Genomic DNA, 17,500 nt, shown 5'->3' with positions numbered 1-17,500 from the left:
GGCTCTGACCTCGGTCCGTCTCTGTAAAGATACCGCTACTCTTCAAAGGTTCCGCTGTGAATAATAAATTAATAGACTTTTATAAAATGTATTTAACGATTTAATTAAAAGTTTAAAATAATTCCAGGAATGATCGATTTTAAGAAAATAAAACACAAAATGCAAATATGATATAAAAAAAAAAGACTACACATGAAATCAATCAATTAAAACTTTATTAAAAAAGAGCTTTGTTGTCTCGGCTTCCAGGCTGACTGGCCTCTTTCATCGTCTGTGTTTCTTCCTGTGCTACGTTATCATATATGTAAACCTGAGAATCAAATGTGCAAAGCTGTGACAACAAATGTCCCCCTGGGGGTCAATAAAGTATTTCACAGTATTCTACTTAAAGTTTATAAAAACTGGATTTACTTCAGATTTCATTTTGTTTGTTTGTTTTATTTCATGTTTCTTTGTTTGAGTTCTTCTCTCATCGATCGCTGAAATCATCGTCACAGTGAGGAAGAAGCAGAGAGTCTGAAGAGGCGACCAGAGAGAGGAAGAAGAACATGTGACCACATCCTGACAACACACAGACACACACACACACACACACACACACACACACACACACACACACACACACACACACACTCTATCAGTCAGTCGGAGTCGATGATGTTTCAGGTGAGACCTTCTTTCATTCGCTGTCAGCTTTTCAAACATTCTGATTCTTTGCTATGAGCTCTTTGTTTATTTGAAAGTCGTAAAGCATCAAACCTTTTTAAAGGAACTTGATGTGTTTGGTAGGACAGGTGCAGAGGAGACGAGTGAATCACCTGCACACTGTCAGAGCTGCACTGACATACGCAGATGTTTTTGTGCAGCGTGCCGGTGACACTCGTAAACTCTGATAACAAAAACAATATTGTGTTCTTTGATTTGAATGGTGTTGCTCAGGTTTAAACAGGCGGGAGAGAGAGATGATCTTCTTCTTCTCCTCAACTTTAAAACTGACTTTTTATTTCAGCGCTTCGTCTCACTGAAGAGGAAACACAAAGAACTGAATTTAAATCATGACTCAGACTTCAAATTTAAAACAAACGTGTCACAGGAAGCCGAGTTTGAATCATCTCAGGGTGTCAATTCTTAGAAGTGATGTCTTATCTCACACTCAGTCATACCAACACACCACACACACACACACCCAGCTGCTGTGTGTGTGTGTGTGTGTGTGTGTGAGTGAGGACTGGTGGAAGTGGAATCCTGCTCTAAAGATAAATCCCTTCTTTAAGTTTTCTCTGCACTTCATGTTTTGAATGATCGTCCTCGTTTAAACGTCTTTAACTCTTTTATTGTCTCATCACACACTCTGCTCGTCTCTCCCTCAGGGACCCTCCCATCACCTCGAGCCTCAGACCCAACTGTCCTCATTTCCTCACCTCCCCCACCCTCAGGTTGCCCCCCCTCACCTCTTCCCTAATCCCCAGGTAACCTCCCCTCATTATACGTCTCAAACACCGGCGCCCCCTCCTTACCTCTCCTCCCCTCTGCTCCCCCCTCCTCCGGTGACCCCGCCTCATTTTCAAGCCCAGCCTCAGGTGACCTCCCCTCACCTCCTCTCCTCACCCCAGCTGCACTTTTCTAATCAAAGTCTTCATCCAGGTTTTGATCCCTGGAGCAGATCTGACCCTCCTGAAGCGTCTTACCTGCAGCAGAGCTTCAGCTTCCAGGTGAGATCTTCATCTTTTCTAATCCAATAAAAAAATATAAACCTGCTGCTCTTCTGACTTCAATCTTTTGTTTCAGAGCCAGTTCAGTGCAGGTCTGACTCGTGATGATCTCCCTGACTGTGGAGCGTACAGACAGGTGGACACACCTGGTCTGACTCAGGACCCCTGGGGGTCTCTGGGCTCCACTCTGCCCCAGTACGAGTGCTCTCCTCTGGGCTGCCCGACCGGAGGACTCAACTCAGGATGGAGCTCCGCAGAGTTCAGCTCATCACCGTCTGGAGACTTCAACCACTTTTACCAAGACAGTTACCATGACAACAGCGCTGCCCAGCCCTTCTGTAGTCCAAACACGCCCGGTCCAAGTCCTCATTACCCACAAACCCCGACTATCTCCAGCCCCAGTCCTCAGGTGCACCCCAGGGAAGAGAGACTAGACTTTAACCCACAAACCTTCAGCTGCTTTTTACAAGAATGTGACATCTTACCTTTGACCTCTGACCCCTATCACTCCGGACAACACCTGAACCAGAACCAGACTGAGCTGCTTCAGACCGTCCTCCTCCAGACCTCCAGGACCTCAGAGAGCTGCTTCTCTCCACAGGGACGAGGGCAGGATGTGAGGACCGTCGCCGGGCCGAACTGGAGAGACGAGAGAGGAGGACGAGGAGGAAAAAGAGGAAGAGGAAGAGGAGAGGGAGCAGGAGGAGGAAGAGGAAGAGGAGAGGGAGCAGGAGGAGGAAGAGGAAGAGGAGAGGGAGCAGGAGCAGGAGGAGGAAGAGGAAGAGGAGAGGGAGCAGGAGGAGGAAGAGGAAGAGGAGAGGGAGCAGGAGGAGGAAGAGGAAGAGGAGGAGGAAGAGGAGGAAGAGGAGGAAGAGGAGGAGGAGAGGGAGGAGGAAGAGGAGGAGGAGAGGGAGGAGGAAGAGGAGGAGGAGAGGGAGGAGGAAGAGGAGGAAGAGGAGGAAGAGGAGGAGGTCAAACAGAGGGGACAACGGTGTGTTTGATTCACTAAAGATATTAACGTAGTGCTTCATGTGTCGCTGTATAAGCTGCTCTGTTAGTGTTTCCTGCCGGTCAGATGGAGGACGATGTTAAAGTGTGAAATAAATGTTTCTCTGTTTTCAGATTCAACATGAAATCATCACAAAGGTTATAAACTCCAGGTAACCACAATAATACTTTAAGAAGTGAAGAATTATGATGTTTATGTTCTCCTCACAGCAGGATTCACTGTGTGTGTGTGTGTGTGTGTTACAGGATGCTGTGTACGGTGTGTAAACGTGATTTCAGGAGTCTGCCGGCTCTAAACGGACACATGCGCTCTCACAGCGGCTCCAGAGCAGCAGCAGCGACGAACAAGGTGAATATAAATCATAAATATTTTTTATTAAACGACACGTGTGACCCGACGATCTGACCTAAAATGTGTCAGTTTACCTCGAGGGTCTGAAACACCGCCCCCTTGTGGTAAAAAGGCTTTCCCCTCCTTTTTAGGCTGAGGACTCCTCCGTGTTGGAGAATCCCTCCGTTGCCATGGTGATGCCTGTCTCCATGCCTGTCCAATCGGGCGCAGCGTTGAAGACGTGCAGGGCCGGACAGAGGGCGTGCAGTCGCCTCTCTCCCGCCACAGGAGGCGCTGTGCTGTACCGCAGTCTGTTAAAACAAGACAAACAGGACGCAGCGGTCAGGGGTGATGATGAAGGCGTTCACTACACCCCTCCCCCGATGCTGTGTCCCCTCAGGGCGGGGCCGGGGCTGTTCTGCTCCCTCACCACCAGGGGGCAGCAGAGAGCACACAGTGAGTAAAACACATCAGAAACAAACTGAGAAGTGCTGCGAGCCACACCTCCTTTCTCTGATTGGCAGGTGGACTCAGTGATGCCGTTGCCAAGGAGACAGCATCTCTGCCTCCAGGAACAATGATGTCAGGAAACAACACGGGGTACGTAAATTTAACCTCTGAATGAATCATCTCTCTGATCACCTGTTCACGCCGAGCTGTCAATCACAGGAGGATCAATGTGGGGCGGAGCTTCCAGGCGGAAATCCCGCCTCTACGCCGACCGAGGGGTGCTCACTCCGACTCCCATAATGCACTGCAGCTGTGGACGCCTGTAGAGGAGCTGGAGCATCCTGAGAGTCAGCGGAGAGGTAGGACACACACACATGTTGTTAGCATGGATCTGATTGGTTGTTTGTTTTTTGATTGACACATCGTCTGTCCAGTTGAAGCTCTGATGATGATGGCATGCTCGAGTGTGATTCCAGGGGGCGGAGCCAGCCCAGAGACCGCCCTTCACGTCCTATCAGAGTGCAGAGGAGACTTCCTGGTAAAATCAAAACAAATAAAATATCTTCAACATTTTGAAGGAGAACTGAAGAATCTAACAGAAATAAAACTTTAGTTTCTGAAACAAACGTTTTGTGTGTTTGTCTCAGCGGACGTTGGAGAGAATGATGTCGACTCCTGAACCCTCAAACAACGAGCTCACACGCCAACAGGAGCAGAGTAAATAAATATATATGAGACACTAAAAATAATAATATTACACTAAAACCTGCAGCACTGACTCTCTGGGTTCACGTTTACTCTGACACTTTGATATTAATGTTATTCATATTTAAAATGAAATATAAATGACTTTTTATTTCTCTTTATATGTCTGTTGAATGTTGTAGGTCGGTGTTGGAGCTCGACTGAGAGGAGGCTGATCGTTAAATCTCTGCAGCTTCATCACAAAGACTTCCAGAAAGTTCACCAAACTGTGAGTGTGTGTTTCTGATGAAACCGTTACACAACATGTGTCCATGTGTCCATGTTACCATGTGTCCATGTGTTCATGTGTTCATGTGTCCATGTGTCCATGTGTCCATGTTACCATGTGTCCATGTTACCATGTGTCCATGTGTCCATGTGTTCATGTGTCCATGTGTTCATGTGTCCATGTTACCATGTGTTCATGTGTCCATGTCTCCATGTGTCCATGTGTCCATGTGTCCATGTGTTCATGTGTCCATGTTACCATGTGTCCATGTGTCCATGTGTCCATGTTACCATGTGTCCATGTGTTCATGTGTCCATGTGTTCATGTGTCCATGTTACCATGTGTTCATGTGTCCATATCTCCATGTGTCCATGTGTTCATGTGTCCATGTGTCCATGTCTCCATGTGTCCATGTTACCATGTGTCCATGTGTCCATGTCTCCATGTGTCCATGTGTCCATGTCTCCATGTGTTCATGTCTCCATGTGTCCATGTTACCATGTGTCCATGTGTTCATGTGTCCATGTGTTCATGTGTCCATGTTACCATGTGTCCATGTCTCCATGTGTCCATGTGTCCATGTTACCATGTGTCCATGTTACCATGTCTCCATGTGTCCATGTCTCCATGTCTCCATGTTACCATGTGTCCATGTTTCCATGTGTCCATGTTACCATGTGTCCATGTGTCCATGTCTCCATGTGTCCATGTGTCCATGTGTCCATGTTACCATGTGTCCATGTCTCCATGTGTTCATGTGTCGATGTTACCATGTGTCCATGTGTTCATGTGTCGATGTTACCATGTGTCCATGTCTCCATGTGTCCATGTGTCGATGTTACCATGTGTCCATGTTACCATGTGTCCATGTGTTCATGTGTCAATGTTACCATGTGTTCATGTGTCGATGTTACCATGTGTCCATGTTACCATGTGTCGATGTTACCATGTGTCCATGTGTCGATGTTACCATGTGTCCATGTTACCATGTGTCCATGTGTCGATGTTACCATGTGTCCATGTCTCCATGTGTCCATGTGTCCATGTGTCGATGTTACCATGTGTCCATGTCTCCATGTGTCCATGTGTCCATGTTACCATGTGTCCATGTCTCCATGTGTCCATGTTACCATGTGTCGATGTTACCATGTGTCCATGTGTCCATGTTACCATGTGTCCATGTTACCATGTGTCCATGTGTCCATGTGTTCATGTGTCCATGTTACCATGTGTCCATGTGTCCATGTTACCATGTGTCCATGTGTTCATGTGTCCATGTGTCCATGTGTCCATGTTACCATGTGTCCATGTGTCCATGTTACCATGTGTCCATGTTACCATGTGTCCATGTGTCCATGTGTTCATGTGTCCATGTTACCATGTGTCCATGTGTCCATGTGTCCATGTTACCATGTGTACATGTTACCATGTGTCCATGTGTCCATGTGTTCATGTTACCATGTGTCCATGTGTCCATGTTACCATGTGTCCATGTGTCCATGTGTCCATGTGTCCATGTGTTCATGTTACCATGTGTCCATGTGTCCATGTTACCATGTGTCCATGTTACCATGTGTCCATGTGTCCATGTTACCATGTGTCCATGTGTTCATGTTACCATGTGTCCATGTTACCATGTGTTCATGTGTCCATGTTACCATGTGTCCATGTTACCATGTGTCCATGTGTCCATGTGTTCATGTTACCATGTGTCCATGTTACCATGTGTCCATGTGTCCATGTGTTCATGTTACCATGTGTCCATGTGTCCATGTGTTCATGTGTATTTGTTCATGTGTTCATGTGTATTTGTGTATTTGTGTGTATTTGTTCATGTGTTCATGTGTATTTGTGTATTTGTGTCTATTTGTTCATGTGTTCATGTGTATTTGTGTGTATTTGTTCATGTGTTCATGTGTATTTGTGTATTTGTGTCTATTTGTTCATGTGTTCATGTGTATTTGTGTGTATTTGTTCATGTGTTCATGTGTATTTGTGTGTATTTGTTCATGTGTTCATGTGTATTTGTGTGTATTTGTTCATGTGTTCATGTGTATTTGTGTGTATTTGTTCATGTGTTCATGTGTTCATGTGTATTTGTGTATTTGTGTGTATTTGTGTTCAGGTTCAGACTAAGTCGGTCCCTCAGTGTGTGGAGTTTTATTACCGCTGGAAGAAGAAGCTGAGTCTGAGCACGAGGACCCCCGGCCGACTGACCGTCACGCTGCCCGACACAAAGGTAAGAAAGGTGTTTTAATCAAGATGTAACGTTAGTTAAATCATCTTTATCCACTCCGTCAGGATTCACTTTAAATGTTCTCACACATCAGTGTTTCAGGTCAGTTTGTTCTCTCAGCGTGAAACGAAACTCAAGACTGAACGAATAAAAACCACTGAAACCAAAAACATGTTACACACACACACACACACACACACACACACACACACACACACACACACACACACACACACACACACACAGTCCATTTGAAATGTCAAGCCAGAGTTTGTTCAGAAACCTGTCAGCTCTGACAGGAAGGGTGTGTGCGTGTGTGTGTGTGTGTGTGTGTGTGTGTGTGTGTGTGTGTGTGTGTGTGTGTGTTTCCATCATTGTAGTTTCAACAGTCGATCTTTAATCGTCTTTAATTATTTCACTTTGAGTTACTCATCGATAACCTGATTGTGTGTGTTGCTCTAGGGTCAAAGGTCGTCAAACTCCTATCATGCACGATGAAGCGGTGGAGAGTTTCCTCCTGGAGCTTCACACGAGGACGACGACGATGTGTTTAATAAAAGAATCTTTAGACTGACATCTCTGTAGTGTGTTTGAAGGTTTTTAAACTTTATTCTAAATGAACTTTGTGACCCAGAGTTTCATTTGTGTTCATGTTTCTGTGTTCAGAGATCAGCTCTGAGCTTTTTACCTCTCAGCTCAGGTATGTTGGCATATTGCTTTTCTCCCATAATCCTCTCTGTCCCGGTTTCTTCCTCTCTTCCCTCCGGCTCTGAACGCAACTCGGCTTATAACAAAAACACAGAAGAGCAAAGAAAAGAGAGCGTCAGTCTGCAGCTCTGTTCATCAGAACACGTTTTAAAGGAGCAGTATGTAACTCTGCCCCCTAGTGTTTAAAATGGGTACTGCAGTCTAAATTCTAAACATCATAGAGAGCTGCCCCCCCTCCTCTCTAGAGCACATGCTCACTCAGGTCACCATGTGGTGGACTCTGAAGCTTCAGTGTTTATCCAGCTCTGCATGGGTCTGTAAACCTTTCTGTGTTCTAACCTCTCTCCATTTTTCAAAAGCATCTCCAATATTGATCCTAGTTTGAGCACGTTTCTGCTCGTGGAGCTTATTAGAAACATGCAGAGGCTTTTTAGGTCGGGTACAATCACTTCTATCTGAACCACTTCTCTTGACCCGCTTCCATCGCTGCAACACCTGTTGACCTGATAACTGCTCTCATATCTGGCAAACCGAGGGGCCCCACAGACAGACCACCAGACCACCAGACCACCTGCTAGCTGCAGGTGAGTAGAGACTGGGAGGGGGGCCACCAGCCCCCTAAGGGAGGAACCTCTCCTCCCACAAGACACACAGATTAGTTGTCAGGACCTGGTGTCGGTTGTTGGTGTTGTTATTCTAATCGCTCCTCCCCCGCTGAGTGTTGACATGTGAGTGACAGAGCAACATGGCGGTTCAAAAGAAGAGAAAGGTGGTCAGGGGAAAAGGGTTGGGACCCTCTGGTCTCAGGTGGTCTCAGGTGGTCTCAGGTGGTCTCAGGTGGTCTCAGGTGGTCTCAGGTGTTCTGTGTGCAGTCGACAAATGCCTGAATCAGTGAAACCCAGCACCAAACACGGGGAGTTTTAGTTACATTTAGTTTCCTTTGGGATCTTGAGAATATCTTCATTATTATCAGAATATTACGGACTACACTTTTGTCAAATAGCTGATCTATTTTTTTATTTTTTAAATCTATTTTTTTGTACATTCCTAATTTTTCTTTTTTTATTTAAATTGTACTGTGTTCACTTTCTGTCTGCAGTCTTTGCTCTTTGCTGCTGTAACACTGTAAATTTCCCCGTTGAGGGATAAATAAAGGATTATCTTATCTTTCTGTTAGATTTCTCTGAGGTATTTATGCTAAGCTAAACTAGCTACATCCTGCAAACTTTAAACACAAATATGAGATCAGTAACAGTTTAAACGTCTCCATTTCTTAAAACTTCAAAACATTCAAGTTGAAAAGTTGTAAAAAAGAGTCTTTTGTCTGTTTTTCTCGTTTGTCATGTTGACTCAGCGTTGAAGTGTTGATTCAGTAAAACAAACAGCACAAACTGAAGTCAACACTTTCTGCTGCTCAGGTGAGTCAGACTCAAGCCTGTCCACATTCTTCTCCTGATCCCGCTTTCTGTGTTTCAAAGCTCTGAGAGTTGCTTCAGGCTACTCATAAAGTCTGACTCCGCCCCCTCGCTCCAAAGGTCCTCCTGCCTGTAAACAAGGAGGTCAGACGAGACACAGGAGCGACCAGCGATGGGAGCGCAGGAGGAGGACGCTGCTCCTCCGGTCAGTAAGAAACATCAGAAAACATCCAAAGAAGTTTATTTCTCCGTCCTGCCCGATCGATATGAACCTCTGATCGAAGAGGAGGAGGAGGAGGAGGAGGAGGAGGAGGAGACAGCAGAGGAGAGGAGGAGGAGGAAGGAGGAGAAGAAGAGGAAGAAGAAGAAGAAGTACAAGAAGTACAGGAAGGTAGGAGGACACGCTGACCTTTGACCTGAAGAGGTGTGAGGGAGAACTTAAAGCTCCTGTGGGGGACGTTTAGCGCCCCCCTGTGGACACACTGCTTTATTTATCTCTGCTGATTAATCCTGAACAAGTCTCAAAGATCTCCTCCCTCGCTGTGCGTCCGTCTCAGACGTTCAAAATAAATATAAAGAACTTTATTTAGTCTTGAAGAGGCGTCAGGGTTAACCAGATAAAAACTCTGCATGTTGTAAGCTGTACACATAGCTGCAGTATTTGGACTTCAGGTGAAGTTACAGCGTTAAACATTGACCCAGCAGGTCGAGCCGTGCACGCCTTATCAGCCGGTAACCACGATAAACACAGACGGAGACAGGAGTGAAGTAGAGGCTCAATTAAAATCATTACCTGCCCTAAGTTTTTATGCCCTGTGTTGTGTCTGACAGGATGAGGGTTAATGTATTTAACTTATTTATATATGTGTTTTTATGCCCTGTGTTGTATCTGACAGGATGAGGGTTAATGTATTTAACTTATTTATATATGTGTTTTTATGCCCTGTGTTGTATCTGACAGGATGAGGGTTAATGTATTTAACTTAATTATATATATGTTTTTATGCCCTGTGTTTTGTCTGACAGGATGAGTGTTAATGTATTTAACTTATTTATATATGTGTTTTTACGCCCTGTGTTTTGTCTGACAGGATGAGTGTTAATGTATTTACCTATATGTTTTTACGCCCTGTGTTTTGTCTGACAGGATGAGGGTTAATGTATTTACCTATATGTTTTTACGCCCTGTGTTTTATCTGACAGGATTAGCGTTAACGTATTTAACTTATTTACCACTGTGTTTTTACACCCTGTGTTTTGTCTTGCAGAACGTGGGGAAGGCGCTGCGGTTCAGCTGGCGATGTCTGATGCTCGGTCTGCAGAACATGGCCTCCACTTATTCCACGCCGCTCTCAGCCGTGTCGGTGATGACCGAGGTTCAGCGATCCGCCAGCAGCAAAGCCTGATGGGACATGGAGAGGTCATATGACAGGCCGTTGAAGCTCACGAGGCCAGGGATGTGGACTACGAGCAGGGATGCAAAGACATTACCGTTTTATTTGTATTCTAATAAACGGAAGGACGAGGACAGAATGAATGAAAGCGTTTTATAAAGTTTATATCATCTGTACTTTAAAAAGATTTCTACTTTTGTTTCTTACTTATTAAAAAGTCCTCGTCCTCTATTCTGATAAACTTTCAGTGTTAGACGTTCGATTCTCTCTGACGAGATCACCTTGAGTTTGTTTTATGTCATCATAATCTGTACTTTAACTTTTTGTAAACAGTCACATGTTAGCCTCCTTTATATTCTTTAATATCTTATAATGTGTAGAATAAACTTCAGTTTAAAGTCGACCTGCTGATTCATATTTTTAAAGCGTTACGAATCACGATGTCTGAACTAACGAGGGGAAGTTTCAGGTCATGAGGTACCTGTATGTTGGAGTGATCCCAGGTTAACATACTCAGTGCACTCATGCTGGAAGGTAATCAAGAAGAAAAACACAGTTAAAGCAACATACATGCTTTCATATTAAACAATAAAAGTGTTTGAAGGCTTCTACTTCATCCTCTTTTCACGAGAAATACTTTCTTCCCATTTTATCTCACGTTGTGCTGCGTTATGAAAGTTTGTGGAGACTTTTTCTCTCTAAAAAGTGACTTTGCTCTTTATTTTTAATAAAAGCTTCATTCAGATGTTTTCTTGATTGTGCTTTAAATTATATGTTTAGTTCTTTTTATGAATGTAACCTGAAGAAGCGACATAAAGTCAACCTACATACCTTCACATGAATCTGTTGACGATGTAATGGATATTTATTTTGCTTTGTGTACAACTTAAGAAATAAACTCCCTGACCCCCTTTTCTAATTAGATTTTTCCTGGAAATAATATAATAATAATGTCTGCCCCCTCAGTGCATAACTAATGTAGGTGTAATATTTAAAACGACCAACAGATGTCGCTTTATCACTGTACTGCGCGCACGCCCATCCTCCATGTCCTTATAAGGAGAAAGGGGGCGGGGTTAGCACTTGTGGATGAAAGTTCACCTTACAGTGAACCCCTTGCTGCCGCTGGCAGGTCACCAACATTCCTGTTGTCAGCAGCAGCTGTTCGCACACACACTGACGGAGCTGACGGAGCTGACGGGACTTGGACCTCTGACAAACAACAAAACAAAATGGGGAGCTCCTGAAAACTATCTTTTCTATTCCTCCAGAACTTTCCTCCTATGACTGCGGGAGTTAAAGACTTGTTTCTGACCTGACAGGTGATGTCTCCGCTCCAGCTGTCCGTCTACTGGCGCCTCTGCCTCATCTTCACCTTCACCTCCTTCCTCTTCTTTCTCGACATTTTCACGGCCGCCATCGTCGCGGCAACTTGTCGCCATGGTAACGGCACCGGCTGGCATGGAGTGTTACCGCCGAACGCTGAGACGAACCAATCACAGCCCGCGGAGACTTTAGAGAGCGAAGGCGATTGGTGGACGGAGAGCGGGAACCCAGACGTGAGTGACGATCACTTTAAGACGTTTATCGGTGATATTCCTGTAACTGAAGCAGATTTATATATTTTAAAGTAAACATAGTCGTTTCTTTGTGTAAAATATTTTAAAATATTATATTATTATATATATTTATTCTGTTAAAAAATACACATGAAACAACAGAAAACTACACATTAAATATTTTAAAATATTATATTATTATATATATTCATTGTTAAAAAAAACACATGAAACAACAGAAAACTACACATTAAATATTTTAAAATATTATATTATTATATATATTCATTGTTAAAAAAAACACATGACACAACAGAAAACTACACATTAAATATTTTAAAATATTATATTATTATATATATTTATTCTGTTAAAAAAAACACATTACACAACAGAAAACTACACATTAACTGCAGTGTTAATGTACAACAGGAAGCTGTTAATGCTAACTGTTTCTGTCACCTGTTAAAGGCTAACAACAACATCTATATACAATCTGTTCTGTTAGATTATCCAGGCTCAGATATCTGTGCAAACACATCTGGGTACAGTCGTCTATCTCAGCAGAGATTACAGACAGAGGCATGTTTTCTAATCACGTTAGCTGATGAGCTAGTTATCAGTTACATGACAGTACAGATACAGAAATGAATTAAATGTATTAATAAATGTGATTCTTATAGTTCAAGCCTCCTTTATCTTATTTTTCTTTATAAACATAAGTCATACTTTTTAATTTGCTTTTTAACTGCAAAATATATTTCATCAATTTATTTAAATTCTACATTCTTGTGTTGATTTTCTAACTGTAAAGATTGGTATCATTACCTCCCTATTCCTCAACAAGCAGGAGTTCACCTTTAACATCAATAATTTGAGTTTACAACATGGAAGTAATCTTTGGTGTTCACTGGTCCATAAATAGCTGTAACGCTGTAGCACACCGTGTCTCAGTTTACATTTCTTTGAGATACTACCATAAGGAGGTCGAGACGGTTAAAGCTTTAAAGCTACGCTCTGCCAATGAAAGGCGTCTGATCCAACCTTCAACAGGGTCCTAAGTCTCTGACTAGACTCTTCTCCTCTGTCGCCCCCCGGTGGTGGAATGAACTTCCAAACTCCATGTGATCTGTAGAGTCCCTCTGCACCTTTAAGAAAAAGCTAAAGAGCCAGCTCTTTCATGAATACCTACTAACTTAATGATGATGGTCTCCATATTATTGATGATGATGATGGTAATGACGATGGTTTTTGTTTGATAACGACGACTTATAAGATGGTTTCTATACTGATTAGAGCTCTCAAGAACTGCCCTCAATGTTGTGCTTTGCCTCTGGTCACTTCCTGTCAGCACCTGTGTGTCCAATCAGACTCAAAGCTGATCGTTTGCTCTTACTCACATTGTTCCCTTTTTTCTAGATCCTTGCTTGTGTTGTTCTTACTCTCTGATGTACGTCGCTTTGGATAAAAGAGTCTGCTAAGTGAATTGTAGAAAGCTGCCCCATATCTTCATCAGTCTGGGTCATTACTTTAATAAGAATGCATTTTAAGAGGAAAGGTGAGGGGGCAGTGAGGTCTTTGTGTCTATGTCTGCATTTCTTAGGTTATCAGTCCATCTGTAGTAATATATGTGTGTGTGTGTGTGTTTGTGTGTGCGTCAGTCAGTGTGTGGTTGGACAGACTGGTTGTCCTTTGGTCAGACTCTCTTCATGGTCGGCCTGCTGCTGGGATCTCTGGTGGGAGGAGCCATATCTGACCGGTACAAACACAAATACGTTCATACACAGCTGAGTGTTCTTCACAGTGCTGCTTCATCACCGTGTTGTGTTTTCTTGCAGGTACGGGAAGCGTCCGGTGCTGCTGGTGTGTGTGTGCGTGCACGCTGTGTGTGGCATCGTGCCTGCTGTCCTTCCTCAGCCCATCCTCTTCCTCTTTATCCGCTGCCTGACGGGCGTCTGCTGCTGCTGCATCAACATCTGCTCCTTCAGTCTGGGTGAACACAACGTCAACACTAAAGTTTAATTCAGCCTTCAAGGCGCCATATTCACGCCCTAACCGCTGTGATGGTTTGCCTCCAATATGAATGTTGAGGAGGCGTGATGGAGGGAAGTATGAGCCCCTGTCTGTACCGTCTTTGGGGGTAGTAACAGAGGCGAGATGGAATTGGCCAAGCCAGCAGGGGGGAGCAGTGCTGTGTGTGTGTGTGTGTGTATGTGGAGCTCCCTGCTGTGCCGTGCTCTCTCACCCTATGTGCATTCACAGACTGTAACACTGTTGCAGAATCCATATGAAAGTCTTAACGTGTAGAGACGGCGGTGCTTCCTCACGGCGCTGTTGCAGGAAAAGCACCATTAAAGTGTTAATCAGAGACTTCTTCATTTCTCGCCCGGCCTCTGTGAACTGCTGTTTGCCGGTTCTTCTCTGAGTCTGATTGGACCGCAGTAGGGAACACATCTGATATAAGTCACATGTCCCACATGAAGTCGTGGTGATCCTAACGACTGAAGACAGCTTCCTGCTGCTTTCTGACCTCTGACCTCTGAAGTCAGCTCCAAAGACTCTCAGGACAGTCAGTGATTTTTGACCTGTGGCAAAACAAGAGTTTGTCTAATGTAGAAATGACTAACTCTGTTTTTATGTTTTAACCGTTTAGACATAAAACAGTCGCAGGTTTCAGGGTTCTGTGATGACTCTCTGAAGACTCAGTTTTTTGTTAACAGCTGTGGAGTGGACGCCTCCTGCTGCTCGCCTCTGGCCCCCGGCCTTCCTGCCCTTCTGCTTCAGTCTGGGGACGATGGCTGGAGCGCCGCTGGCCTGGCTCAGCCCCACCTGGAGGCAGCTGCACCTGTCCCTGGCTCTTCCACAGCTCATCTGTCTGCCGCTCTACATGTAGGTACACACACACCTGTCTACCTGCACACCTGTCTGTTCATCCTGGATTTAGAAAGAAGTGCGTTTTTCTCTGTCTTAAAGTGCGATCCCAGAGTCGCCTCGCTGGTTGTTGTTAAAGAGGCGGAGGGACGTTCTGGAGCGTTACCAGAGCAACAGCCCTGCAGATAAACAATGTCTGGACCTGGTAAAACAACACACCTGTACTCTATAGTTGATGAGCTCGGTGATATAATCTACAGTTTATATGTGTGTGTGTGTGTGTGTGTGTGTGTGTGTGTGTGTGTGTGTGTGTGTGTGTGTGTGTGTGTAGTTGTTGGACTCCACCTGGTCTGACCTGCAGAAAGCCTCCGAGGACCCACCTGAAGGCCACGCCCTCAGTGACATCATCTACCTGAGACACCCGACTGTCCTGCTGCGTCTGTTCATCATGAGCTACCTCAGGTGAAAACACACACACACACACACACACACACACACACACACACACACTTAAATTAAGCTCAGATAAAAATTTGAGACGTCAACATGTATTCATCTTCCCATGATGCAGTGCGGTTACGGCTTTGACCTACTTCGGCATCTGTATGAACATCGGCTCGTTCGGCGTCGGCGTCTACTCCGCCCAGTTCTTCTCAGGCCTGTCAGAAGCTCCATGCCTGCTCGTCCCATTGGTTAACCTGGGCCGTCGGCCAATCAGCATGCTCGCTCTGTTCCTCAGTGGATCAGCGTGCTTCCTGTCGTTACTGCTGTCCAGATACAACTGTGAGCACACGCACGCACAGAGACACACACACACACACACACACACACACACACACACACACACACACACACACACACACACACACACACACACACACACACACACACACACACACACACACACACACACACACACACACACACACACACACACACACACACACACACACACACACACACACACACACACACACACACACACACACACACACACACACACACACACACTGACTCCCACTTGTTGTTTTCAGATGAGCCCGTGTTGGTGATGAGTTTGGCTCTGCTGGGGAAACTTTGTATCCTGGCTGCTAACTTCATCTCTGTTCTGTACAGCATCGAACTCTTCCCCACTGTGGTCAGGTACACACACACACTGCAACACACACTGTAACACACACACTGTAACACACACACTGTAACACACAAACAGTAACACACACACTGTAACACACACACTGTAACACACACACTGCAACACACACACTGTAACACACACACTGCAACACACACTGTAACACACACACTGCAACACACACACTGCAACACACACACTGTAACACACAAACAGTAACACACACACTGCAACACACACACTGTAACACACACACTGTAACACACACACTGTAACACACACACTGTAACACACACACTGTAACACACACACACACACACTGTAACACACAAACAGTAACACACACACTGCAACACACACACTGCAACACACACACTGTAACACACAAACAGTAACACACACACTGCAACACACACACTGTAACACACACACTGTAACACACACACTGTAACACACACACTGTAACACACACACACACACACACACTGTAACACACAAACAGTAACACACACACTGCAACACACACACTGTAACACACAAACAGTAACACACACACTGCAACACACACACTGTAACACACACACTGTAACACACACACTGTAACACACACACACACACTGTAACACACAAACAGTAACACACACACTGTAACACACACACACACACACACACTGTAACACACACACACACACACACTGTAACACACAAACAGTAACACACACACTGTAACACACACACACACACACACACTGTAACACACACACTGCAACACACACACTGTAACACACACACTGCAACACACACACTGTAACACACACACACACACACTGTAACACACACACTGTAACACACACACTGTAACACACACACTGTAACACACACACTGTAACACACACACAGTAACACACACACGCACACACACACTGTAACACACACACAGTAACACACACACGCACACACACAATGTAACACACGCACACACACACACAGTAACACACACACACAGTAACACACACAGTAACACACACACACACACACACACACTGTAACACACGCACACACACACTGTAACACACACACTGTAACACACACACGCACACACACACACTGTAACACACACACAGTAACACACACACGCACACACACGCACACACACAATGTAACACACGCACACACACACACAGTAACACACACACACAGTAACACACACACACACACACACACACTGTAACACATACACACACACACACAGTAACACACACACATTACGTTACATTTCTCACCCTCTCATTACGATCCAGACAGCGCTGTGTGTCCCTCGTCAACCTGTGCTTCCGGATTGGTTGCCTGGTCAACTCACTGGTCCCGCCCACCCCAAACGGAGCGATCTCATTGGCTGCCATGGTGGCGTACAGCAGTGGACCAATCATAGGATGCTGGCTGTGCCTGCTTCTGCCAGAGACCAGCGGCATCTCACTCCCTGACACCGTGGAGGACTGTGACAGGCAACCTAAGCCCCGCCTACCAAATATTGGCGCAGTGTGGAGGACACGGTGAGGGGGAACATTTTTGTTTTTATTCAAAACAACCGGCACGTTTTCTTTATTGGTCGAAAAAGTATTCATCAGGTGTGAAACAGATAAACTGTTTCCAGTCGGTGCCGCTAACGCTGCGTTTCATTGGATCTGCTGGTCTTCAGGAACGCCAC

General features: G+C 44.9%; 3 protein-coding genes and 1 long non-coding RNA gene across 11 annotated transcripts in view; 2 read left to right on the top strand and 2 right to left on the bottom strand.

The window, feature by feature from the left end:
- lipt1 (lipoyltransferase 1) overlaps positions 1–1,373 on the bottom strand; it is a 4,368-nt gene extending 2,995 nt beyond the window's left edge. The window contains exon 1 of the mRNA XM_029275539.2: positions 1–1,373. This exon is cut by the window's left edge and continues 602 nt beyond it. The gene's annotated coding sequence lies outside the window, so the exon portion shown is untranslated.
- On the top strand, positions 599–10,630 carry LOC110006078 (uncharacterized). Of its 4 annotated transcripts, none has more exons than XM_065952320.1 (15): positions 599–666; positions 1,371–1,712; positions 1,789–2,703; positions 2,835–2,872; positions 2,967–3,069; positions 3,204–3,507; positions 3,576–3,651; positions 3,721–3,860; positions 3,936–4,039; positions 4,149–4,218; positions 4,389–4,474; positions 6,600–6,713; positions 7,173–8,245; positions 8,276–9,224; positions 10,102–10,630. In XM_065952320.1, exons 1-13 carry the CDS (start codon positions 655–657, stop codon positions 7,206–7,208), a joined length of 2,340 nt encoding a protein of 779 aa, XP_065808392.1. In that variant the 5' UTR covers positions 599–654; the 3' UTR covers positions 7,209–8,245; positions 8,276–9,224; positions 10,102–10,630. The 4 variants fall into 4 exon arrangements, with proteins under 4 accessions (XP_065808392.1, XP_065808391.1, XP_065808390.1 ...); XM_065952319.1 differs by having other exon boundaries at positions 7,173–8,836; positions 8,954–9,224; XM_065952321.1 differs by having other exon boundaries at positions 600–666; positions 1,789–2,592; positions 2,665–2,703; positions 7,173–9,224.
- LOC136178459 (uncharacterized) lies at positions 2,213–10,206 on the bottom strand. 3 transcript variants are annotated; one of them, XR_010665886.1, is made up of 5 exons: positions 10,067–10,206; positions 7,399–7,494; positions 3,694–4,036; positions 3,147–3,362; positions 2,213–2,351 (listed from the first exon to the last, which is right to left on the bottom strand). It is a non-coding gene; the product is annotated as an uncharacterized lncRNA (long non-coding RNA). The 3 variants fall into 3 exon arrangements; XR_010665884.1 differs by having other exon boundaries at positions 7,399–10,001; positions 10,067–10,201; XR_010665885.1 differs by having other exon boundaries at positions 7,399–9,945; positions 10,067–10,164.
- A 700-nt stretch (positions 10,631–11,330) lies between the features above and the next one.
- Positions 11,331–17,493, top strand: si:dkey-190l8.2. 3 transcript variants are annotated; one of them, XM_020661309.3, is made up of 9 exons: positions 11,334–11,786; positions 13,448–13,545; positions 13,625–13,779; positions 14,507–14,675; positions 14,760–14,862; positions 14,989–15,119; positions 15,229–15,440; positions 15,692–15,800; positions 17,094–17,493. In XM_020661309.3, exons 1-9 carry the CDS (start codon positions 11,553–11,555, stop codon positions 17,347–17,349), a joined length of 1,467 nt encoding a protein of 488 aa, XP_020516965.2. In that variant the 5' UTR covers positions 11,334–11,552; the 3' UTR covers positions 17,350–17,493. The 3 variants fall into 3 exon arrangements, with proteins under 3 accessions (XP_029131371.2, XP_020516965.2, XP_065808394.1); XM_065952322.1 differs by having other exon boundaries at positions 11,659–11,786; positions 13,452–13,545; XM_029275538.2 differs by lacking the exon at positions 15,692–15,800 and having other exon boundaries at positions 11,331–11,786; positions 17,094–17,346.
- Positions 17,494–17,500: the final 7 nt, after the last annotated feature.

This window comes from Labrus bergylta, unplaced genomic scaffold, assembly GCF_963930695.1.
Source record: "Labrus bergylta unplaced genomic scaffold, fLabBer1.1 SCAFFOLD_187, whole genome shotgun sequence".
In the NCBI taxonomy this organism is placed as follows: domain Eukaryota; kingdom Metazoa; phylum Chordata; class Actinopteri; order Labriformes; family Labridae; genus Labrus; species Labrus bergylta.
The sequence above is the reverse complement of the archived record's forward strand: the minus strand, read 5'-3'. Positions and strand labels throughout refer to the sequence as shown.

Excerpts from the sequence above, each read along its gene's own strand:
- LOC110006078 (XM_065952320.1), top strand. Across the intron at positions 3,861-3,935 it reads TCCTGAGAGTCAGCGGAGAG|TTGAAGCTCTGATGATGATG; the intron begins GTAGGACACACA and ends TCGTCTGTCCAG. Across the intron at positions 4,475-6,599 it reads TCCAGAAAGTTCACCAAACT|GTTCAGACTAAGTCGGTCCC; the intron begins GTGAGTGTGTGT and ends ATTTGTGTTCAG.
- si:dkey-190l8.2 (XM_020661309.3), top strand. The coding sequence starts at position 11,553 with ATGTCTCCGCTCCAGCTGTCCGTCTACTGGCGCCTCTGCCTCATCTTC. Across the intron at positions 13,780-14,506 it reads CATCTGCTCCTTCAGTCTGG|CTGTGGAGTGGACGCCTCCT; the intron begins GTGAACACAACG and ends TTTTGTTAACAG. Across the intron at positions 15,801-17,093 it reads CTCTTCCCCACTGTGGTCAG|ACAGCGCTGTGTGTCCCTCG; the intron begins GTACACACACAC and ends ATTACGATCCAG.